Below are 26,621 nucleotides of genomic sequence, written 5' to 3'. Positions count from 1 at the left end.
GCCTGTCAATCATGAATATGCTAGAATTTTCTCCATTGTTTTGTTAGTTGATGATAACTATAATAAATGATTAAATGTTTTAATTTAAGTAAGAATATAATGTTAGTTTAAAAATCACCCATATGGCAATTTCATTTCAAAACTTGTACTTTGCATCTCAAAATTAAGATTTCAATGTTTTAGAGTTTTATATTAACGAGAATGTTATGTTGTTTACGTCAAACAACATAATGTTTGCTCAACGCGAGTAAAATGATAAGGGAGAGTGGGCCCCACCCCCTCTCTCCCCCAAACACCCCCCCCCTTGCATACCCGTGTCAAGCAAATCTGACATAGACAATAGAACAAATCTGCTTAGACTGAAGTCCAACAATTAAAATTTTTTTTGTTTGTTTGTTTTTTTAGTTTTCTCGCGATCTTTTCTGTTTTTTTTTTTTTTTTTTTTTGTATTAAGTCCTAGTCTAATGTGATGATACCATTCTATCTTTAATAATACTAACATACAAAAATATGGCAAAAGTACTGTTATCCAATGTAAAGATAGCATTATCTCCATAATATTGATAACATAAACATTACTCAACATCCAAAAAATTTAAATATATTTTTTTGAAGACGTAATTCGACTCCAATGTGTTTTTTATTCCTTAGCCAAAAACTTTGCCATGAACAGTTTTTATTTTACCCCAAACAATGTTCTAAAATCTGTTACAAATCCTAACATGTCCAATACATCCATTGCAAGTCCAATCCATGAAAATATGTGTACATCACATGTCTATAAACTCACCAAATATGAAGTGTTAGTGATTGTGGGTAGTGCTTGTGTTACATGCTTTCTAAGGTTCTTTATGCTTTTCTTGACGAAATTTAGCTGTCATGTTAGATGCTTTTACCTTGTTTTGCATTTCTATATATCTTATTTTATTGACTCATTAAAGGATTTTTTTTTCTTTTTTTTTTTTTTTTTGTGTGTGTTTTGGGATGGGGGATTTATCCTTGCAGCAAATTTATCAGTGATATAATTATGTTTGTCTCATCTTCAATTGCTCTGCGGGATCGAAGTGCTGAAAGTGCTCGTTTTGAGATTTTGAATGCAAAATATAGGTATGAATGTTTTTCTATTCTGAATATGCTGTCATTAGTTTTCAAGAATTTTTTTGTTATATTACGTTCTTTCTTGCTTCAGCTGTCAGTTGTCAAAATCTTGAAACACTAATATGAAAATGTTGATGCCAATTTTTATTCCTTTTTTGGTAGGGATGCCAACTAGCGAGCTACAGTCCATGTAGGCGATCCCACCTAGTGGGGTTAAGCTTTTATATGTTGTTTTTTTGTTTTGGTAGGATGCCAAAGGCATTTAATGTGACATTAATATAAACATGGATGGTAAACTTGGGCAGTACATAGAAGTTTTTAGCAATCTTGGTAGCCTACTAGATTAGTCTCACTGGGATTATTCGAGGCGTTAAATGTGATAAAATAATTATTGAATGACTGCACTTGCTAATGTTTTCTCCATGCTGTTTCTCAAATGTGTTTGAAATATTTGATATCTGTAAGTTGTAACTAAAGTGGAGCAAAAATTGCCTGAGGAAATGTCAGATGTGAAGATAGTGCTATAGAGGGAATGATTCTGATCAAGGTATCAGAACATTGTATTTAAATCTAGGATGGCAAAGAAATGCAATGGAAAAGTTATCAGAATCAGGACATTGTATTTTTATGTAAGAGTTTCTTCTGTGGTAATTATCTCATTGGTCCTTCGTTTGTGCTTGTCTTTAAATATCTACACAGTTGATGTCTCAGTATTCTCAGTGTCCTTGGTATTGTTGATGTCCTAGTAAAAAGTACAAAAATGCCAAATTACTTCAACTTCACTTGGTATTGCTCCATTAACTGAATTGAGGTGGAAGAATAATATTTGTGTTTGTCTATAGAAGACTCTTAGTGCAAAACCATGTAAGATGTATTATAGGAGTGATATTTATCTCAAAACAGCATTGTTTTCTCAATTTTTTTCTGTTTTCTTTTTATGGTGAATGTCTTTGCAGCTGCTGAATTGGTATGACATTATTGATTCAGTATTGTTAGTGGGCTCGAGATGAAGCATATAGAGAAAAACTGAAATTTTGGAAAGAATATTCTTTTCAGTATTGTTAGTAATTGTTTGCAGCATGTCCCAACGGTCACTGATGGTCTTGAGCTCCCTTTATACTGACTTTATCACATGTTTTTGCACTTGTTAATATATTCGCTTAATGAGTTGTTGAATGAGTAGAAATTTCTATTTTTTTGAATTAATTTCTCTCCCTTTTGGGCTGTGCACAGTGCTGTTGTTTTGAACAATGAAAGTAGTACCATCCACATTGATGCTGTGATTGATCCTTTAAGTCCTTCTGGTCAAAAGTTGTCTTCACTTCTTCGAGTTCTGTGGAAAATGGTTCAGCCAAGCATGAGGATTGTACTGAATCCACTGGTAAGTTCATTTTCATTAGCATGTTCTCATAATCTTCAAAACGCCAGCCTTTCTTTTTGTGCTCTATCTTGTTAAATGTTCAAAGTGCTTCTCTTATTGTTAAATGTTCTACTGCAATTTTACTTTGACATCAATTCAATATTATAAAATTAGGGGCAAGTAGAGAAAGGGAATTATTTTTATATAACTGTTAAGACACAAAAATGACCAAAAACTCTTAGATGGGAATTCCTATCGGAAGGAATAAGGCAAGGCACAATGTTTGTGCTTCTTCTATATTGTGTTTTAATATATTATGGTGGAAACAATCATAATTTGGTTTCCCCTACTCTGGAAAGCTGAGGTTCCTTGTGGATTAAAATTCATTTCGTTATTTGTACCTTTAATTTGGTTTGCATGTGTAAATTATGCAATAGAGAGTAGCCCTCCCTTTATCCTGCAAAACTATTGGTAACACATTTGGTCAAGTACAGCATTCAAAACTTCTTTGCTTATACTTTAGTCTCTTAATTTTAACAGGGGAATGGTTTGCTCTGTTTTTCCACGAGTTATATCATTTTCTGTATAGATTTAAGACCTTATGAGTCATGCCACAATGAGTAACTTCTATCCTACCATTCATGAATAAGGGGCCAATTTGGTGATATCATGTGGATACTAAATTTGAGTAGCATAAACAGAGAACCTGAAAGGGTTTCCCCAATGCCTTAGGTTTCTTGCTTTATGGGGGTTGGGAAGGATCTTTTCTGTGAGAAGGTCTTGCCCTGTTTTTTACTTTTTTCAGTAAGACTATTACCATATCTTGAACCTATAACCATCTATTCACAAAGGAGCAACTTTACCATTGCTACTAAGGTTTGCCCTCTTATCAACAAAAAGCCTACTTGATATTTTTGTTACTGAAGTCTTCTTACTTAAGCTACAACAGTTAGGCTGGAAAAAAAAGCCCCCCTTATGGGCGGATGCATACACACACAAGAAAGCACATGTTGTACTCACCAACAATAATTTCTTTTATAAGAATAGAGCAAATATTGTTAAGAAAAAGAATGAAGAGTACAAGTGGGGGATGGGGCATCCCTCTACCCACAGACACACAAAGGAGCCTTCAAGGGTTCAAACCCTATGATTAACCCCCGAAAATGATGGAAAGAAGTAAGAGTACCAGGTAAACCAATCATATCTGGATCTTTTCTATCATTATTCAGGAAGCAGAACCATCCCTGTAATCAAAGAAACCAGAGACAAGGGCGATGTGGAGTTAAGAGAGCCATTACAAAGGAAGAAAAGATTGGCATAATGATCTCCTAACCTCCAGTCTTCCCAAAAGCGGGCATATCAACCATCACGTTGTCATACTAAATATAGGAAAGAAACAAAGAAGCCTCTTGCAATATGAACTTCCAAGAACTTTGATGGAAGGCAATGAGACCAGCCTTGACATCCTGCCCATTCTGACGGAGGCTTTATTTACTTCCAATCATTCAGTTCCAAAGAGAATTCAGTTCCAGAGGAAAATGCCATAACCATTTCCTCAGAAGTGAAATGTTTTAGAACCTCCAAGAACTAAACCCCTAGCCAAAGTGAGTTTACACAGCTCGTCCATCTCAGAATGTGATCCTCAATATTCTGAGACCAAAGAAATTCTCTTGTGAACCTCTCAATATTCTGTCATGTGCCTACGGTTATAAAGGCAGGGGGGATACTTACATATTGTAAAGGCAGTGTAGGCCTTACTACAATAAGCCTGGTAGTTATATGGTTATGCTATTTTTGAATTTGGCTGCCTTTGGCGCCTTGTCCCAAGCAATGGATCAGTATATAATAAACCGATCCCACTCCTCTCTCTCTCTCTCTCTCTCTCTCAATCCTTCCCTCTTCCCTTCTCTGCTCTCTCTCATTCTCTCTTGATCCTTCTCAATTCTCCCCAATTCTGAGGAGAGTTCCCATTGTCAGATCTAAGCATCTGACATATTCAAGGCAACCTCTCAAAGGATTTTTTATAAAGGCAAGTAGTACAAAGGATAGAGACCCAAGCATGGTTTAGTAAGAGAAACCCTGCCACCAAAAGAAAAGGCCACACTCCAAATCGAAACAGGCCTGGATTGCCATCTGAAGGAATACCTAGGCAAGTCAAGGACCACTGCAACCATTTGCCACTCTTATGAAATAATCTAGAGTCAAAATCACCATCACTGTTTAAATCAAACAAAATGAATGGCTTATGTCTGCAGATGGCAATCCAGGGTAGAAAGGGTAGAGTTAAAATCACCATCACAATACAAATAGTAATAGTGAGAAATGGTAGAAATGGCGGATGCCTGCTGCTAAGACTTAAGTATCTGAGCCTCTGATCTACAAATCCAAAGAGACTCATGCCTTCTGAAATTTCAATGTTACATGGCAATCTTGCCAATTGGCTGGACACTAGAACCTGTTGAATCATTGAGACTTTACTTAGCAGATTTTATGGAAAAGCTGATTTAGTTTATTTTTGAATTTATTACTCAGTCAATGGTAATCAGTTCCTCAAATCCAGCAATATAAGTAGCTAAATAAAATTGTTAGTTGTTGAGATTTCTATGGAGAAAATATCTGTAGTTGTGATCCTTTTACTTGTATTTAATCAGCTTTTTTCAATGAAATAAATTATCTTCTACAGAAAACTTATTCTTTGTTCCTCAATTTTTTTCCCTGCATATTTATTCTTCTGTTTTTTCTATAAGTGGTATCAGAGCCCACTTCTTAAGGGGCTGTGAGTGTCGTTTTCTATTGAGTGTGAATTTAAACACTTGAGAGTTAAAACACTTATGAGTTTTGTGAGTACCCAGATTTTTTAGAATGTCATCAAGCAATTTTTCTGTTCTTGCTCCTCCTCTCCTTACAGGAGAAAATTATCAATTATGGGCTATTAAGATAAGTCCTACTTAAAAGCCATGAGTTTGTGGGACGTCACCGTGAATGATGCTGATCCTGCTCCGCTTTCGCAAAATCCAACACTGGCGCAGATAAGGAAACACGAAGAAGATATGGCCAGAAAACCTAAGGCACTTACCTGTATACACTCAGCAGTGTCAGATGCAATATTCACAAGAATAATGACTTGTGATTTACCAAAGCAAGCATGGGATAAATTAAAGAAAGAGTTTGAAGACAGCGATAAGGTAAAGTCAATCAAGATGCTAACTCTTAAAAAAGAGTTTGAAATGCTGAGAATGAAGGATGGGGATACAGTAAAGGAGTATTCTTCAAAACTCATGCAGCTTGTGAATCAAATTCGGCTTTATGATGAGACATTTGAAGATTCAAAGGTGGTGGAGAAAATGTTGATCAGCCTGCCAGACAAATTTGAATCCAAGATTTCAACAATTGAAGAGTCTTGTGATTTGAAAACTTTGTCAATTGCAAAACTTATTAGTAAGCTACAGGCACAAGAGCAAAGGACCTCTGAGGTCAGAAGAGAACACTGAATGAGGATTTATCATGAAGCACAAAGACAAGAAAAATGGAGAGAAAGATCAGAAGAAATTTGCTGGTGACAAACAGAGCAAAGACAAAGCTCCAGAAAGCTCGAAAGAGTATTGTAAAAAGGGAAAGTTTCCACCTTGTGGAACCTGTAGAAGAACAAACCATTTGGAGAAAGACTGTTGGTATCAAGGAAAACCTCAATACAAATGTAGAAATTGCAAGAGATATGGACATACAGAAAAGTTTTGCAGATTTAAGGTGGGGCACGCAGAACAACAAACTGCGGAGCAGGCAAACCACACCCAAGATCAATTACAACCTGAGGAACGGTTATTTATGGTCAGAAAACCTTCTCAACCACTTGGAGCCAATGTTTGGCTTGTTGATAGTGGTTGCACAAGCCACATGACAGGTGATGTAAGCATGTTCACTTCACTTGACAAGTCCTATAAAGTCAAAGTAAAGCTAGGAAATGGAGATCTTGTACAGTCTGAAGGCAAGGGTTCTAAAGAAGGTACGAAGCTCATTTCTGGTGTTCTTTATGTTCTTTGCCTAGAACAAAACCTGTTGAGTGTGGCTAAAATGTTAAAGAATGGCTATTCTTTGAATTTCAAAGATAGTATGTGCATTATTCATGATCCCCACGGGTGTGAAATTGCAAGTGTTAGAATGGTAGATGATAGTTTTCCTTTGGATTTTGGTATGGCTAAACAACATGTTTATAGTGCCAAATCTAATGAAACTTGGCTGTGGCATAGAAGGTTTGGGCACTATAATCAGAAATCCTTGAAGTTTATGGAAGATAATGATATGGTGATGGATATGTCTACTATTTATGTGAGTGATGATGTTTGTGGATGTTGTCAAAAGGGCAAGATGCATAGAAAAACTTTTCCTATCGACAAAGCTTGGAGAGCAACCAACAACTTGAATTGGTCCATATTGATGTTTGTGGTCCAATGAGCATTCCATCTGTAAATGGAAACAAATATTTTTTGTTATTCATTGATGATCTCACAAGGATGGTATGGGTTTATTTCATGATTAATAAATCTGAAGTTTTATCTCTATCTAAGAAATTCAAAGCTTATGTAGAGAATCAAAGTGGATGTAGCATCAAGACTTTGAGGTCAGATAATGGTATGGAGTACAACTCTCGAGAATTTGTGAAGTTGCAGATATTAATCATCAGCTGACAGTAGCTTATACTCCACAACATAATGGGGTATCAGAAAGGAAAAACAGGACGGTGATGGAGATGGCCAAATGCATGATTATTGAGAAGTGCTTGCCTAAGCATTTCGAGGCTGAAGCCGTAAATACAACTGTTTATCTTTTAAACAGACTCACTACAAGGTCTATGAAGGGTATGACACCATATGAAGCATGGTTTGGGTTGAAACCATCAGTTAAGCACCTGAAAGTCTTTGGTTCAGTGTGCTATTTTCATGTACCAGCAGTGAAAAGAAGCAAATTGGATGAGAAGGCTGAATTGGGTATCTTATTGGGTTATGCAGCTAACTCCAAGGGGTACAGAGTTTACAATATGGAGATTGAGAAGATTACAGATAGCAGAGATCTTCTAATAGATAAGACTGCTTTCTGGAATTGGGAGAAAAAATCAGTTGAAAAGCAATCCACAATTTCAGATCAGGATTCAAGCTCAGGAGGAGCAAACGAAAATCAAAAGACCTCTCTGCTCAAAGTGAAGATGGAAATGATGATTCAGACCTGGAGTCTCCAAACCTAAAAACTAAATCTCTGTCTGAGATTTATGCAAGGTGCAACATGGCTAGCTCAGAACCAGCAGATTTCATTGACGCTTCCGAATATGAAGAATGGCAGAAAGCTATGAAGGAGGAAATTGAAATGATTGAGAAGAACCAAACTTGGGAGCTCACTACTAAGCCAAAGGGAAAGAATGTTATAGGTGTCAAATGGGTTTATAGAACTAAAGTAAACCCTGATGGCTCCATTTTCAAGCACAAGGCCTAGATTGATTGTCAAGGGTTATGCACAAATGGCTAGAGTAGACTATGGTGATACGTTTGCACCCGTGGCAAGACATGATACTATTAGAATGCTGCTAGCTTTTGCTGCTAAACATGAATGGAGTGTGTTTCATTTCGATGTCAAGTCTGCCTTTCTAAATGGCATTCTTGAGGAGGAGATATATGTGCACCAGCCTCAAGGTTTTGTAATTTCAGGTCAAGAAGACAAAGTTTATAGATTGAGAAAAGCACTATATGGGTTGAAACAAGCCCCCAGGGCCTGGAATGCTAGAATTGACTCTCATTTGATCCATCAAGGATTCAGGAGAGCGAAAATGAAGCTACATTATATGTTAAAGGTCTTGAAGATGGTGAAAAGCTGATTTTGTCCTTGTATGTAGATGATATGTTGGTAACAGGAAGTAATTCTCAGCTTTTAAAGAAATTTAAAGAACAAATGCAGTAAGAGTTTGAAATGTCAGATTTGGGGTTGATGAATTACTTCTTAGGAATGGAGGTTTATCAGATGAAGAAAGGCATTTTTCTTACTCAAAGAAAATATGCCTGGGATGTTCTCAAAAAGTTTAATTTGGATCAAGGAAAATCAGTTGCAACACCACTTGTCCAGAATGAAAAACTAACATTAGATGATGGAGAAGACAAGGTGAATTCTACTATTCACAGGAGCATGATCGGAAGCCTTCTCTATTTGACTGCTACACGACTTGATCTTATGTTTCCAGCTAGTCTTTTGTCAAGGTTTATGCACTCACCAAGTCAAACTCACCTTAATGTTGCTAGAAGAGTGTTAAGATACATTAAGGGTACTTTTGATTTTGGTGTGTGGTATGAGAAGAAAGTTGAAGGAATGTTACAGGGATATGTTGACAGTGATTGGGCTGGAAGTATGGAGGATTCTAAAAGTACTTCAGGGTATATTTTTTCATTTGGATCAGGTCCCTTCTCATGGAACTCTAAAAAGCAGGATGTGGTAGCTCAATCAACTGTAGAGGCTAGTATGTGTCTGCTGCTGCTGCAGCAAATCAAGCAATTTGGCTTCGAAAATTAATGACTGATTTTGGTGAAGATCAAGTTGAGCCTACTGTCATCATGTGTGATAACAAATCTGCCATTGCTATTGCAAATAACCCTGTCCAACATGGCCGAACAAAGCATATTAAAGTCAAATATCATTCCATCAGAGAAGCAGAAAAGAATCAAGAGGTTAAGTTGGTGCATTGCAAGTCAGAGCAGCAAATTGCAGATATCCTTACAAAGCCACTCCCAAAGAGCAAGTTTGAGGAATTAAGAGGCAATCTGGTAGTTTCAGAGAAAAGTCTCAAAGAGGAGTGTTAAATCATTGAGACTTTACTTAGCAGATTTTATGGAAAAGCTGATTCAGTTTATTTTTGAATTTATTACTCAGTCAATGGTAGTCAGTTCTTCAAATCCAACAATATAAATAGCTAAATAAAATTGTTAGTTGTTGAGATTTCTATGGAGAAAATATCTGTAGTTGTGATCCTTTTACTTGTATTTAATCAGTTTTTTTCAATGAAATAAATTATCTTCTACAGAAAACTTATTCTCTGTTCCTCAATTTTTCTTCCCTGCACATTTATTCTTCTGTTTTTTCTATAATTAAACACTTGAGAGTGGTGAAGATGAAGGATCCTGATAAGTTTCTATGGGTGGTCTTGTTTGGAAGTTACCAGAGCTTTCTGCACTTTTCTCTAATATCCCCTAACAATCTCATGCATCTTTCTTTCCATTGTTTAAATAATAATTAAAAAAATAACCTTGAGCCTTTGGGCATATCACTGAAAGCAACCAAAGTGGGTGGGCTGCACATGGACGTGCCCTTTAGCTTCCAACTGCAAATTCATTTTGACAAACCAATGCATCCACTTCTTGATGAAGGGAAAGTTTATTTAATGTCTATACTCAAAACACCCATGGAATCCGTACCCATACCCATCCCCACCAAAATAAAAAGGGAAAGATTGTATTTTTGTGAAGGAAATATAGCGAGATTGATGGCTTTTTTTAGTTTTTATGTAGTTGCTATAATGGTTTTTATTTTTCAATAAAAAAAGAATAATGATATTTGAACAAAAAGATCAGATCAATCAACTAAGCTAAGGGCGAGTGAGTGAAATACCCATTTTGTCTTTGTTAGACAAAATGTCAACATGGATATCAGTGTTTATAAAGAAAACACATCGCTTAAAAAATTAAGATTGGAGGAGATGGATTATGGGAGGGGGGATGGTAAAAGAGAAGAGAAGCTGAAGGAAGCAAAAAGGTAGTATGTTTGAGAAGGAAGCAAATAAAAGTGGAAGAAGAAGAAGAAGAAGAAGAAGAATCTGAGTCAGAGTAGTCAAAGTATAGAACCGCAAAAGCCAACATAATCACAACAAAAGAGCTGCGAAGCATTAAAGATTAAAGGTTCTTCTCCTAATCAGGATGCACATGTATGAAAAGCTCCTTTGAGAGGCTGCAGAATGAACAAAAGCTTCCACATTTCTGAAAAATAACTCATCAAGCTGTTGCGTAATTGATTCTGTTCCTTCTTTTTTATTAGTTTTGAATTATGGCCCAGACACCTCTCTCTCTCTCTCTCTCTCCACCTTTTCTTCTCCATATATTCTGCCAGTTAAAGAATGAGATTGGCAGGTTCCCAATCATCTTCTCCGCTCTGCAGGAAGCAGCCATGATTGCAGCCAACAATAAAATCCTTTTTCAAAGCCTGAACTCCTAAGCCACCATACTCACTCTCAACTTCCTCTCTTCTCCTTCCACTTAAATATCTATATCAATCTCCATATCGCCTTTTCTTTCCCACAATGAATCATTCTTCTTCCTCCTCTCCTGTCAATGGCTTCTACAACTCCCTCACACAAGGCCTTGATGATCTGGACTGCACTTTCTCCTCCTCCAACTTCATCTCAATCCATTTCCTCAAGCTTGTTCTCTCGTCCCTCAGGTCCTTTCATGGCCAATTAGCCATTTTAGTGCAAAAGCTTCACTTGCCTGTTGGAGGAAAATGGCTGGATGAGTACATGGATGAGAGCTCAAGGCTCTGGGAAGCCTGCCATGTCCTAAAAGCTGGAATATCAAACATGGAAAGTTTCTATTCTGCCGGTATCAGCATAGCTTCCTCCATTGATGATCGCCCTGTGATAACACCACAATTTTCGCGACAGGTCAACGTCTCATTCCAGTCAACTCAACCCAACCAAGGCCTTTTCAAGAAAATTAAATTTCACCTAACAGATTAAGAGGTTATATCATTACTTATTCTGTGTCCTTTTGACAGGTTATTAGGTTGATCACTGGTTGCCAAAGGGAAGTGGTGGGATTGGAGGAGGAGAATAGAAGCATAATGGAGACAAGAATTGAGCCATTATCAGTAAGGCTTGATGAGAATATATACACTATTGAGTCCAAGCTCAATGCTTTCAATGGCTTTAGAGGTGTTCTCTATGCAATGAGGAACGTGAGCTCATTGCTAGTGATGATTTTGTTCAATGGCCTTGTCTACTGCTGGCCTGGAACAAGCTTCTCCCATGGATGCTATGAAGGAAATGTGATGTTTGGCTCTGCATTTATGGTTTCTACCGCAAGATTGCACCAAAGAGTAACAGCTGAGATGAACCAGACTAATGGGCACAGAGGTATTCTTCTTTATGAATTCAGAAGAGCCAGAGAAGCCATGGAAGAGCTGAAAGAAGAATTGCAGAGGATTGTGGAGTACGGAGCAGATGTTCGTGTCCACGAAAAGGTTGAGAACTTGAAGTCTTGCTTTGGGATATTGAAGTGTGGGGCTGAGAGTGTAATCATGCAGCTTGATGATCTCTTTGATGAAATAGTAGAAGGTAGGAAGAAGTTTTTGGACATTTGCACACAAAGGTAGAGAGAGATTTCCTTTTGCAGCCATATGAAGAGAGAAATTTTAAGTAGGAAATTAATCAGTTGATGGTGTAGTTTTAAACTTTTCATCTCTATACATTTCTTTTATGTGTTCATGTTTGGTTATGATTTTGAAGCTCAGATGGGATGTTAAAGCTCCACATAAGTAAAATGACAGTAATATCACTGTGATAATGAGTACTTTCTCCATTGAGAGGAAGTTTCCCAGAAGAAGCCAGGAATGAAAATTCTTAACCAAAGGGAATATGATTCTTTCCTTTCAAGAAAAGCAAGATTGTTATCTCTTATCCGAAAAGAAGAATCAGGAGGAATATATAATAGTAGCTTCATTAGAAAGCCATATTTTCTCACCCAAAGAACAAGTTCTTATGCAATACGGAAGAGAGATTGATACTTTCTTGTTTTGTCCACAACATTAGTATTCAAAAACAATTGGATTGGCAATTAATGAAAAGTTGAGATTCCCAAGGCAACAACCAAAGAGAGGAAACTGGAAAAAGAATAACAAATGTACTTCTATTCTAATAATATTATATAGAAACATTGTCAAGGAAGGCAAGACAAAAGCAACAAAAATCTTAGATACAAGAAGCTCAAGCCAGAGAACCAGAAGATACTTCTTTTCAGATCAAGTAAAAGAGAAGATCATATCAAAATTAAAGGAAATGATGTTCCCTTCCTTGATGACAAATCTAAAAGCCATGTGGGATTATGACAGAATTGTCAATGAATATTAAGTAAAAGTAAAGAAACCTATTCATTTTGTTTGAAGGCCAGCAGGCAACTTTCCATTTTCAAGCTAACACCCAGCTTTTAAGTTGCCTAATTCACATTAATTTCAGTCTGTAATAGAGAGAGAGAGAGAGAGAATACAACAACGGGATTCCTGGTTTTGAGTTTGAAAACACAAGTAGAAAGAAAGAGCAGTTTTTCTGCTGTTTGGAAGCATTTGTCTGCTTCCAAATTTGTTGCTGAACTGATAGTAGAGTTCACCTACTGGTGGACTCTGCTGCTTTGATTGATAGGTTTTGGATACGATCAAAGTTCACATAGTTTGCATCCATTCCTCTTGCCATTTATTTATTTAACTCTTTAATGAACAAACTTGAAAACAAAATAGATGCTTCCTTCACATAAATCATTCTCACATTCAAAAGCGTTCCCTTGAGAACTTTTTATCCACATTTATTGATGGGGTGGTAATGCAGCATAGACTAGCAGTCTAGCCCTGTGAGCTGCAGTGATAGGTATAATTACCACAAACATCATCATCATCATCATTCAGTACAACACTTGATGAATCTAGACACCACAACTGGCATACTTCAAAACAATTATTGCGTACTGCATATTTTATGCCAAGGACAACAAGATCTCACTGTAAAATCGGAAATAAATAATAATATTACTTCTAAAATAGGGGCTGAACAGGGAGAGACCGATAGCACAAAAATGACCAAAGCCCCCTTGCCTGCAATGGTGTTTTGGTCATTTTGCAATTGATTCTGAAATATGGGCAGAACGGGGTAAGGGTGTTTCTGGTATTGTGCGCAATCAGTCTCCCTGTTAGGCCCGATTTCGGGATCAATATCACTGTCTAAACAGGGCCCCATTTTTTCCAGCCTCTCGTGGGGGCGGCATCAATCAAGGAAGGTACAAGCGATCCTAATTAAATGACACGGTAATAAGTTACAGCACTCCTTTTTTACACCAAGACATAACCCCAAAAAATTAAACGAAAAATAAATTCCAATATCTGAATCCAACATGGATCTTGAGAAAACTACATGACAATTACGAAAAAATGATGCTGTGCATTCAAAATCATTTTTAAATTCTGTTTAAAGTTCAAAGGAAGTATCACCATAAGGCCTCATCAGGTTTGAAGCTTCTGTATCATCTTCATATATATTTAGTAAGCTCTCCAAAAATTACGGAGACCATGAAGTCATGGTATGTACAGAACCCACATCACCGCTTTACCAAATCTCAGGATGTGCACAATGCACTAGCACTAGCACGCTCCACTTGAACTGGGCAACAACAATTTGATGTGGTAACTGTTGTTTCCTGGACCAAAACAATCTATAGGGAAGGTGCAAACTGTAAGAACAGAAGTAGATTCCGTAATTGTTACCATGAGCAAGTGCATGTCCGTCAGCTGTGCAAGGCGAAAATTCATTGTATGCATCTTCAAAGCATGTTTTATGCATCCAAACCCGGCATTGCAAATTGAGTTGCAAAATTTTCAACACATATCCGGAGCTCAATAATATCTTTGTTGTTCTGAAGACCCTTTGGGAAGGCTTTCTGCAACTTCCCATGTTCTTTAAGCACTGCACACGTTATCTGTGCAGCTCTATGGAGGAAGCCAGCCATTATTTCAAAATCACCCTCTAGGCAACCTCTTGAAGTCATGGCAGGAGTACCTGAACGCACAAACACAAATGTCAAAACAAGACGGACACCTCACATAAACCAAAAAAACAAGGTACTGTGATTTGGGAATTCCATCTCAAAAAGGTATTCACGTACCAATCCTTACACCTCCAGGCGTGATGGCACCATTATCATCAAATATAGTAACTTTGTTGAGAGTAATGCGGCACATCTCACATATTCTCTCAAAAGACTTGCCTATCAGAGGAGATGTAGCGCAAAAGATTAGAATATGCTCAGATATGTGGCACTAAATTAAAATAAAGAAACATAACGAACTGCAGCTAGTTTACTCTCAAAGCCTATGGAAAGGGTAACCACTTTACTTCAATTAATTATACTTGCAGGTAGGTTTGGCTACATTGTAAATAAGTTCAATTAATTCAGTTCAGTTCCCAAACCACCCAATAACTGACCCAAAAAAACAATTGCTCACCCCTAGTTCTATAACATGTTTCTGCTTCCTGATAGATGTCTTTAAAAAAATGTATATAAGCAATTTGAACTCTTTTCTTCTCTAAAACCTGTCATAAGGATTCTCTGGGGATTTTATCATAAACTTTTTGTGAATTTTATCTCTAGACTTTTCCATCAAATGTGTCTCAGCAACTATATAGCTTTCATTCTATACTAACAAGCATGAAACCAAATTGAGTTTAAGATACCTTAAGATTCTATTATTAACCTTTGCTCAATCACCCAGTCCCAGAGTTTCATAGTGCAGATGGAGTGCATGGATGCAAATATTTTGGGAGGTATTATTCTAGGCATAAATATGGAAATTGGTATATCTTATTTGTTTCCAGTTAATCTTTTATTTATTATATTTCCATTAGGGTTTATTACGTTTCCATTAGGATCAATAGTCTGTATAATCCTTTTGGATGGATTATTCCAGACGGCTTTGATATTGAGTTCTCGAATTTGTACCTGTGCTCTTTTGGTTCTGCATCAGTGACTCATTAGTTGATCCCTCCATAATTTTCAAAACTTTCATTCTTACAAATAAGCACTAGAGTGCCCCTCCATTCATCATGCACCCCTCAACTCAAAAATTACATTGAACATTTTCATTTACCACAAAATGTCTTCTTGTCCCATTGCATTTTCATGGCTTTGTTAAGAAATTATTCAGTCCAATTGATTTACCATTGTTCATCTTTTTTATGGTTTATTCCCTTCTTCCAAACAAATGCGTCTAGAGAATATTAACTCACTTCCTTTTGTCTTAATGTAATTTTTGTTTACATATTCATTCAATAACTTTGAGAAACACTTTTTCCATCTCACCTTAACCGTCCCCTCATTCACTAGTAGGCAAGAAATACCAGGGTGATTACAAAACTAAAATTTAAGAACACTAATCAAAAAAAATAAAACATATCAAGCCTTTATCCAACTATGTGGGATCAGCTACATTAATTCTAAATTTTCATTAATTTCTATCCATTGCTTTTTGTTTTGTAAGGCCTGTATACTTAAAATCAAACTTACATGTCTCCCACAAAGGTTTTTTTTTTACTTCCTCTTACCTCTTTTGCTAACTACTTCATCAACTCCCCTCATAGGAGCCTCTAGTGGTCTTCTTCTCACATGACCAAACCATTTTAATCATATCTCTAGAATCTTATCTTCAAGATTACACTCATCTCGATTACGCTCATATTTTTCACATATCTTTAATTTTTGCTCTATGTCCTACCATATTAAAAGTTGTCACATATTGCAGCATACACCTCACATGACTTCCACATCAAGTACCCAGATATGTGCTGAACTTTCCCAGACCATGCAATACCAGGAGCCTAGTGTACTGAGTTGCGAATTACCTTTTGAATGTGCTAACTACCTAGTCTGAAAGTTAGTCATGCTAATTGTTGACACTTGAAAACAAGTGCATAAAACGCAACAATATATGACATAAAATGTAACAATTGTTAGCTGTGTGTTCTAGTGGAAGGGAAACATCTTTGGATTTCATCATCGTCCCTGAAGGTGCGAAATCCAGCGTTTGTAAGAGCCATGTAGAGATGGTCGATGAAGGTACAGCGAGTGTCCTAACCTCTGAAGCTCAAGAACACATCATAGCTGCCAACGCTCCGAGAAGCATAAGAGGAAGCGGGCTCTTTGCCTCTTGTAGTAGTAGTCATTGAACAAAGGGAGCAAAGAAGAATGGATCTGTTGGAGAAATTTAGGGGAGAGAAATTTCTTAAGTAGATAGAACTTGTCTGAAAGACAAGAGAAATTTAGTTGGGGGGGGGGGGGGGGGGGGAGGGGGAGAGACCAAAGCAAAGCAAAGCATTGGTCAAAAAGCACATATTGAATGGGCAACTGCTAGGAAACTTGGGAGAAATTTCGTGGGAAAAAAAAAAATCAAGAAAAGTACAGCACCATGGGCCAAATTATTGTTAATACAATAATTTGATTTGTCTGTAACTTACTATTAGATGAAAGCACAAAATAATGTGAGGAAGCAACGAATGTTACAAAATAATGCAGGTTTATGTTGCATTATTGCTGAAAACAGCAGTTTTCTCTGCCTAGGCGCTAGGCCCCAGTCCGCATAACAACATTGATTTACTAGTTAATAGAGAACATCAAATTCTTATTTAATTATCCCCTTTCAATTGAAACAGAACACAATTTAATGGGAATCACACAGTTGAATTGGTTTTTACTTATCCAATGTGAGCATAGAGACTTGTGACAGTTAAATCTTTCCAAGTACATAGCGTGATATGTAAAACAAAAGCTAACAAACCAAAGTTCAAAATATTCAGCCAACAAGATGGCATTCAATTTTTCCGAATAAAACACACAAAGTAAGAAAACGCGTGTACCTGTTAATCCAAGAGTCCTTAAATCCCAAAGTATCAAATGGTTGTCAGTGCCCCCTGTTACCAGTTTGAAATTTCTCCTCAATAAAGCAGATGCTAGAGCCTGAGCATTTTTCTTCACTTGATGCATATATGCCTTGTATTCAGGAGTAGCCACTTGTTTCAAGGCTACAGCAAGGGCAGCAATGTGATTGTTGTGTGGACCACCCTGAAGAGCTGGGAAAACAGCAAAGTTTATCTTCTCCTCAAAGTCATATCTATCACTACCATCACCTTGATTCAAAAGCATTCCTCTCCTTCTTGGCTTTGAACCCTTTCTGTAAAAAATAATACCACCTCTAGGGCCTCGAAGACTTTTATGAGTTGTCGAGGTAACAATATCACAGTAGTCGAAGGGGTTTGCGCATTCCTGCACAAAAATCAACCACACGCACTATTAGAAGAACCTATAGCTGAACAAATTTTTGGAAGCAAAAACAGAACCACTTTCATGAAAAGAGTTCCATATTAGGTGAAAAAAGGACACATGGAAAGAAGATAAAACCAATGGCAAGTTCACATGGCTGGAACAAAAGCCGAGAGTTAACTTTGAAACTAGAAGATCTTGGCAAGAAAAGTAAAGATTTGCTCTGAATTAAACCAAGGAGATCAATTTTATTAACTGCGTAATAAATTATATTTGTCAATTTTCACCCAACATCTAACAACAAAAATGCACTTATTCATGCGAAATAAGATCAGCAAACCACTCAACAACAATATACTTATTATGATGCATGCATATATGACCATAGGAAGGAAATAAGTTAAAATTATAGGTTATTAGAATTTGCATGGAAGCATGGAATCTAAACTATCATTATATCCCCATTGTCCAATGTCAGCAACATCTGCCACTAAGATTCACAAATCACCTGCAATTAGGAGAGGAACCAACCACATACCCTAGAGCAAAATTACACTGCCGACTGCCAATGAAAGTCCTCTCCTTTTATAACTACTCTTTCAATAAGAAATCTTTATACGTATGCTGACCCATGACAATTTTTCCCCTTCAAAAACCAGTCCTCACATTATTTGACCAAAACCAAAAGGGAACAAAACAATAAATCCACTTTTGGATAGAACATGGCATAATTTCAGAACAAGACTTGGGTATCAACAATAACACAAAAAACCTAAACTCCAATCTTAAATCAAATACTGAGATTCCATTCTTTTTCTTTTTGTCACAAAAATAGACTGCTGACATTTTTCAACCGAAAAAGAAAAAGTAAAAAGTAAAAGAAGATGATTCACCTGCTTGCTGCTACTCATAGCTGGAATCTTTATAGCCAGACCCAAATGTGAAAGTAAATAAAAGTTTATGATCAAATTAACTCGTCTATACCCGTACTTGTCCTATATCCTCATGAAAGAGTGTTCATTGAAATACAATAACATCTAGCAACACATCCATAACATAGTTTTTTTTTGGGAACATGTTCAAAACCAAGGCCATTACATGAAATAGCTGAATTCTCAAAAAATAAAAAATGGGATTTGAATGAGTAGCATAACCAAAAAATAAAATACGATTCACTGATGAAATAAAGGATAGAATCATGGATAGAATAACTTTCTTTCCCAAAAACTGAAAGCACCAGAGAACATGACAAAGAGATGGATAGAATAACTTTTCCCAGAAATGGAAAGTACCAAAGAACATCAGAATTTGTTTGTTGGGTTAGTTGATCTCTCATGCAAGGGGGACATTGACGATGCAAGTTTAATAGGTATTAGATAACTCTGACAGGCTGCTTAACACACAAAATATATTTGAAAGAGTGTAATTTTTTAGAGAGAGGATGAACCATTTCAACAAACACAAATATAATAGTTGCACTTGAAGCGAGGGAAGAAGAAGGTTATCAAGGGAATTCCCCCATTTTAAGCTACATCAAATTAATTGAACTAAGATTCTACCTCAAATTCTGGAATTCAAGATTTTCAACTTTTAAGCTACATCAAATTAATTCAACTTATAAAGCAACAAAGTTCAGCTAAATTAAAGAGATCTAGCAGATGCTATTGAGATGTGAAGTTTTTCCTAATAAGTGCCCCTATATACCTTATAAAACCAAATAAACAAAACATAGTTGATGTGAAGCTTAGTTTACAAATGGTTGGAAAGTTTCCCAACATTTTTAAACTGAACTTCAAATTACCCTCATAGTTGAGCACAGTAAAGAGGAGTCCTTTCTACCAGAAAACACCAAGTGCATTCTTGAATCCAAGGATTTCAATGATAGTAAGTACCCAAAAAACCACTTAGCTGAGCATTTACAGTAACCAAATAAAATAACTAACACAGTTACAAATAACACATAGATCAACATCAAAGAAACAGACCATCGAGCTAAGGAAGCATGGATAATTTTAGCAGAAACTTCAATCACAAACTAAAGATAGATAGGTATCAAATTTTCACCTTAGCCGCAATAAGACCACTAATTTGAGCCATGTCACACATCAAAACTGCTCCACATCTATCAGCAATCTGTCTAAGCCTTGCATAATCCCATTCCCGTGGATACGAACTCCCACCACAAATAAGTATCTTGGGGCGAAAATCAAGCGCCCTCTCCTCAAGTTTATCATAGTCAATATATCCAGTCTGTGGATTCACTTTATATGGGAGACTTTCAAAGAAAATTGAAGCCCCGGAAACTTTCCTACCATTAGGTGTATAGTACCCGTGACTGGTGTTTCCACCAGAAGGGGTATCCAATCCCATTATTCTATCACCGGGCAATAGTAGACCTGTATAAACCGCAAAATTTGCTGATGTACAAGAATAAGGTTGAACATTTACACCCCAATTCTCCGAATCCAGTCCAAATGCAGCCAATGCCCGCTCACAGCATAGCATTTCGATCTCATCAATGTACTCATTACCCCCATAATACCTCGCCCCAGGCATTCCTTCCGAGTACTTGTTGGTCAAATGGCTCCCCAGAGCTTCCATCACAGCCTGGCAAACAAAATTCTCCGAAGCTATCAACTCAATCCCCTTGAATTGCCTCTGCTTCTCCTTCTCCATGATCCCAAAAACATCAGGGTCCGCCACGCAGAGCGGCTGGTTGGCCCAAGCCCTCACCACACTCCGCCGGGACTCCAGACCTTGTGGCTCCATCGAGACCCGTTTCGATGAAGCCGACCCCGATTCCCCGTCCCTCCTCCTCTTCAGACACATGGAATGACCCAAAATACGAAACTCCTCGACCTCTCTATCCTCCTCCCCACCCTCACCAGCCTCGTTCTCATCCTCGCCCTTCCGATTCTCCGTTTCCTTCTCCATCAATTGCAGCGGAATCGAGGGCACCGGGTGGGAGGGGTCACGGAAGCTGGGGTCGATCTGGAACGAGATGGAGTCGTCAGCGATCTGCGTCCGGCGGCCAGTAGGCGCAGAGGCATGTGAAAGAAACCCTAGCGACAGATTCGATTGGGAGTGCAAATCCATACCCAAACCTTCCAACTGAACCAACCAGTGAAAACCCTAATTCTAGCCGAAGGATTGAATCTTAGAGCCGATAACAACAAGAACGACAACAAGAACAGGAATGGCTTCTGAAACAGTTACAATAGCAGAATCCGGCGACTGCTCGTGCTGATGCGGACAACGCAGCCAAAGGTTCTTCCATGAAATTCTCTATAAAACCCTAGATGATCCCTTACCGACCTTGTTCATACATGCACCGATTAAATATTTATGTGTAGTCTGGGAGACGAGAAGAGAGGAGAAGAGAAGATATGGCAATGGCGTGGTCTCGATGGAGAAAGAGAAATGAGATATTCGATGAGGCTGCGGGGGGGAATGCACCTGGACGACTTTCCGGTTTGCTCAACTGGTCGTCATCGTCGAACGCGGGTACTTGGAAGAAATATTCAATTTGCTCGTGGCTCTCTATCTTTCGCCTAATTACGCTGGCCACCCTCAGATATTGTACAAAACATTTTGAAATTTCACCAGCTATCCCTAGTTTGTGGAAATATCCCCACCCTCCCTGCCTCCAATAAGCATTATGTTACAAGTTTTTTAAACTTAATAATAAATTAATTATTTTATTTTATTTTTTATAAGCACATGATTAATTTTTTTTTGTTTTTGTTATAATTAATTTCTCTTTTAATTTTTTTATCAAATTTTATTAACAATAGCTAATATAATATACAACAATATAAACTCAAAAATTATTTAATATTAAATTAGTATAAATTTCTATCCAAGTTATTTTAAAATTTATATTAATGTGTACTGTGTTAATTTTCTTTAATAAAAATTGACAAAAAAATCAAACGATAAATTGAATTGTTATAAATATTAAAATTTAGCTGCTATAATGATAAAAAATAAAATATAGTGATTAATTTATTATGAAATCTAAAATTCAAAGACTAATAATATAATTTATTCATTTTTATTATATTATTTTGTGAAAGTGACATTGGTAAAGTAACGTTTTGTGATTGAATATGGTATTGTGTATGTACTATGTACTGTGAGTCTCTGTTGTGTTATGTTTTTATTACGTGATATTGTGAAAAATAATATTAAAGTAATATTTGGTAATTAAATGTGCCATTGTGTTTGTTAATGTTAAAAATAAGTAACAAGTGTTTGGTTAATATTTTATTATTATGTTGTAAGTATGTAAGATGATTAACAAATATAATATAATATTAAATAATTATTTTAGAAAGTGACATAAAGAAACAAAAATAATTATAAAAGTAAATTGTCTATTATTAATTAATTATTGTGAATCCAAGCTATTATGTTTTTTATAAAATAAAAAAAAAAAACTTCAAGATGAGACACTCTAACAATTTGTGACAAGCTATTTGGAAGTACTCGAATCCACTTCGTTAATCTAAGCAATTTCAATAAGTAATTGTAAATTATTTATTTATTAAAAAAAATTAGTTAACAAGATATTCAAAGAGACTGTTATAATTGTCACTTGATAGCTTGTCTTAGTTTAGGAATAAAATATTTGGTCGAATTATTATCTCTTGATTGATTTGATCAGATACTTGTATTTATTATTGCATGATTGATATTATTTGACAACTATAGATTTTAAGTTAATTAAATATCATCACTTGTTAAATTGTATATAACGAAAATATAAATAATATTTATTCGATTCTTTTCTAAACACACATTCTATATTCCTATGTGATTTATATGGCTACTCTATGATTTATGAGTTAGATTTGATCTCCATGTGTTTGTCTTTGCTTGGTTTCTAAGCTAGGAACGATTAGAATTTCACTTTCAATTTAAGATACTTGATATCTTGACTTGACACTCAACAATACTATTCCTTATTGAGTAGTTTTACAGGATTCGACAAAGCTATCGAGCGACTCACAGAAAGGGACAAAAATATGATTTTGCCCCACCCGCTTTGTAAATTTACAAAGCGGGCCACTGTCGTTGCCTTGCTGCCGTGTCTCGCTGCCGTCACCGCCACGCCTCGCTGACAGTCGCTACATCGACTGTCGGTGATGGCAGAGAGATGACAAAAATGAGGTGAGATGACAGCAGCGACCATGGCATGGGAGGCGAGAACAATAAGGGTAGGGGCAAATCCATGGAAGGGGAAGAAGAGAACATGACGTGGAGGCAAAATCATTTTTTTGCCCCATTTCAATAACCCCGTCGATAATCTCATCAGACTTTCTAGAAAATTTATGCTCGAAGACAGTCTTGTACTACGTCCCCATAGCTTTTATTGGTTCTCTAGGTTTACATGACCATACATTTCTTTTATAAGGCTAAAAATTTGTATATTTAAGAATATGTTAAAAATAAATAAATTATATAATCAAGAATATTTACATAATACAATATAATTTTTCGAAAAAATTAGGATATGGTTAGATCGAATAAGATATGAAAACTTTGTGAATTTAGGAAGATTTGTAAGATTGCATAGTACTCGATGATTCAATATTCGTGTTATGAAATTTTATTAACAATGTATTTTTTAAATATTTTTTATGTATATTACTTAAAAAATAAAAATTAACCACATTAATAAGATTTGGATTCATAACGTCTAACTATTAATTAATTTTTAAAACAATTTCAGCAATATACCAAACTTCATTTTATTTAAATTTTACCTACAAAATTGAAAAATAAATTGTAATAATCAAATGTCATCAAATAATATCATAAATAATATTTATTTATTTGATGACATTTGATTATTATTATTATTATTATTATTATTATTATATTTAAAAAATACTAAATTATTATAAAAAATAAAAAATATATATAGATGTTTATGTTATGCAATATATATTAAATTTCAAAATAAATCCCACCTAATCCTGATATTATTTCGTTCTCATGCAAATTTTGAGGGAAATAGTAGTTTAATGACCAATTTGCCCCTCAATCATGAAAATCACAACCGCGCTCCCTCCCACTCGTATTTGTCAAATTTTGTTGTGTTGTGCAAATGGGCAATTTGGCCTTTTGGTAGTTAATAGCAAGTAATACCCATTTATACTTTTACATACCGAACCCATAGTAATTTGTACCTTCAAGTGATATCTCATTTATCAAATATAAAATAATACTAATTTATCTTATCATTATTTATTTTGAGTACCCACCGATAAAATTGTTTAAATCGAATAATTAATATATTTTTCAAAAATCGAATCGAATCAACCAAATAATTGCTCAAATAAAAAAAATAAAAAAATTGAAGAAAACAAAAAGTAACAAAGTGCAAACATACATAAATAATGAAATGAAAAAACTAAAAGATAAAGCTAGTCCTTGGCACCTTACCTTCCATGATGGTAAAAAAATGACATTATTAACTCCCACCGGGTAGCTCAGCGGTGGAAGAGGGAACGAGTGAAAGGATGTTCAGGTTCGAGTGGTGGGAGGAGCAGTTTAGATGCAAGTGATGTAATTCTTGATAGAATGTTCGTCGTTGGAGCCAATATTGACTCTGTTGACTGAGATAAAAACCCGAATTTACTTGTCTGTGGTTCTGGATGGGGCTATAGGTCCAGGATTAGGGGAGCGTAAGTACCGATACCTGATTTATCAATAAAAAAAAAAAAAACATTATTTTTGACATTTCAGTTAAATTTGTTATTTTAATTTTTTCAATTAAGAAAGGGAATTGAACTCAAAATTATAAACCGAATTATTTTGTTTTACAAATTGAATTGAACTGAACAATTAAACTTGATCAATTCGGTTTAATTATTTTAATTTAATATAAACTTTACACATCCCAAATACCAAATTCGCTCAAAATGTCTAATAAAATACCACCGAGCAACATGTGGCATGTGAGTTAAAAACAAAAAACAAAACAAACAATGAGAAATAATAGGTGGTTGTAAAGGGTGACCGCCTACTAACTCTCTTAGTGGGTTAAATGATACAAAAGTCCAACACACTCGCAGCCACAGGCACCAGCAGATTGGTGAAATGTCTAAATTGAGGCCACTGCAGGCTACTACCATTTACGGGTCAAATATTGATTTAATTTGTTGGGGTCTAAATTTAAACCCTCAATAAATATAAAGTAAGGATTAATATTATTTTAAAATATTTTACTAATTAATACAAATATTTAAATATTAAAAATAAAATATATTAAATACACCTTCTTGAAACACTCGTTAATAAAATCCCAAAATCATTTATATCCATTACAAAAAATATATATATAATATAATATTAGATCACGAACACGTGGTCGTAACCCATTGGGTCTGATGGAATACGAGGCCCCAAACTTTCGCCGCCTTTCTTGGAAACGTGGCCGCCACGATGGCTTATTTCATTGGCTGACACAAAATATTTTACTATATATTAATTATTATTTTAAAATTAAATATTAATAAATGTATTTTATTTATAATATTTAAATTTATTAGATGATTAAAATTTTTAAAATATAATATATTTATAATCAATTAATACAATTATTTAAATATTAAAATAAAATAAATACATATTATCTGAAAATAAGATTTATGTTAATTTATGAAAATTATTTATTAAATTTATTTGAATATAAAAATTTTATTTGCTACTACTCAATTTTTTATTGGGCAATATTAACTATGTAAATTAATAATAAAACTTTAATAAATGGATCTTATATTTAATAAAAGGTGTATTAATTCAGATTATTCTTTTTATTATTTGACAAGTTAATGAATAATAATTTATATGTTACTTGAATCTAATTGTTTGGCAATCCTAACACGTACGCGACGTGTGGCTTTGTACGCTTTACACGTAGACGTCAGCGTTTCAATAATTTCTTTGATTGGTGGGGCCCGCGAAACGACAGCGCTTTACGTGGTCGCAATTCCGCCACCTTGGAATGGATCGCTGTGGCCGCGCTTTTCGTGCCAACGGCTACTTTCAGGACCCAGCCAATGTAAACTAGGTCGCGGACCACGGCGGTTGCAGTGGTCGTTGATTGGTTGATCGACACGTAGACAATATGTTAGGTGAGGCCCAGATGGAGCGCGTGTGATATTTCCCAACCGCGCGCGTGGTTTTGCTTGGGGCTCCGTTGGATGACGCTGCTTTCTCGTCAGCCGAAGGGACACGGAGGCGTAACCGAGAAGCGTCGCGGCGTTTCCAAAACCCTTTAGAGGCTATGAATTTAGACATCAAATTACAAGAAAACCCGCGCCATCAAGCTTTGCTTTGACCTCCCCTTTTATGCTTTTATTTGTTTAATCATTTTAGATAATATTTATTAATTAATATACAGGTTATAAAAAAGTGAGATATATAAAATATTTTAGATACAAATAATTTTTTTTATATTTATTAAATTTATTTGACAATTCACTGAAAAAAAAATCATATGAATTCTTATTTGGTGTTGTTTAAATAAATTTATCTCACTATTTTCGAATAAATTTATCTGAGACCTTATAGATAATAAAAAATAATTCATATGTCTCTCAATACATTCTAAAAATTTAACAAACAATTTTATAGAAATTTTAGAATGTTGATCAAGTTTATATATTTTAGTTCGAAAAGCATTCAAACATTATCTTTATACAACTTTATCTTACTCATTTAACAAATATTATCTTAATAAATTAAATAGAATGACGCATTGTCCCTTTTTATTTTCTTAAGGATAAAAATAGATATATATATTTTTTAAGGATAATGTTAACTATTATGCTGATATTATATCGATTATTAAGATTTATATTAAATCGAATATTTGCAAATATGGGACTTTTGCCTCTTGAAAAAGCTTCAACGCTTAAGTTAGTTAAAAAAAAAATCAATTAATGTATAGTGAACTTCTATTATCATGATCATGTCGCTAGAAGTTCATTCTTACATATAGATACTGTAGAATGATACCTAATAATATAGTTTGACCGCTACAACAAGATTTTTAA

General features: G+C 35.5%; 2 protein-coding genes across 2 annotated transcripts in view; one reads left to right on the top strand and one right to left on the bottom strand.

Annotated features, from left to right (window-relative positions):
- Positions 1-11,964, top strand: part of LOC127802370 (uncharacterized) — a 38,417-nt gene extending 26,453 nt beyond the window's left edge. Inside the window, exons 2-3 of the mRNA XM_052338133.1 lie at positions 10,380-11,144; positions 11,258-11,964. Coding sequence (XP_052194093.1) covers positions 10,785-11,144; positions 11,258-11,854 — 957 coding nt within the window. The 5' untranslated portion in view covers positions 10,380-10,784 and the 3' untranslated portion in view covers positions 11,855-11,964. The remainder of the gene's footprint in view (positions 1-10,379; positions 11,145-11,257) is intronic.
- Positions 11,965-13,515: 1,551 nt separating this feature from the next.
- On the bottom strand, positions 13,516-21,016 carry LOC127802368 (serine hydroxymethyltransferase 7-like). Its single transcript, XM_052338131.1, has 4 exons — positions 19,618-21,016; positions 17,151-17,556; positions 14,407-14,508; positions 13,516-14,300 (listed from the first exon to the last, which is right to left on the bottom strand). Exons 1-4 carry the CDS (start codon positions 20,647-20,649, stop codon positions 14,077-14,079), a joined length of 1,764 nt encoding a protein of 587 aa, XP_052194091.1. The 5' UTR covers positions 20,650-21,016; the 3' UTR covers positions 13,516-14,076.
- Between the last annotated feature and the right edge of the window lie 5,605 nt (positions 21,017-26,621).

The sequence above is a fragment of the Diospyros lotus genome, chromosome 5 (assembly GCF_014633365.1).
Source record: "Diospyros lotus cultivar Yz01 chromosome 5, ASM1463336v1, whole genome shotgun sequence".
Classification (NCBI taxonomy): Eukaryota; Viridiplantae; Streptophyta; class Magnoliopsida; order Ericales; family Ebenaceae; genus Diospyros; species Diospyros lotus.
This window is presented reverse-complemented; position numbering and strand designations above follow the sequence as displayed.

Excerpts from the sequence above, each read along its gene's own strand:
- LOC127802368 (XM_052338131.1), bottom strand. The coding sequence starts at position 20,649 with ATGGATTTGCACTCCCAATCGAATCTGTCGCTAGGGTTTCTTTCACAT. Across the intron at positions 17,557-19,617 it reads GTGGTCTTATTGCGGCTAAG|GAATGCGCAAACCCCTTCGA; the intron begins GTGAAAATTTGA and ends ATTTTTGTGCAG. Across the intron at positions 14,509-17,150 it reads AAGGACTCTTGGATTAACAG|GCAAGTCTTTTGAGAGAATA; the intron begins GTACACGCGTTT and ends CTCCTCTGATAG.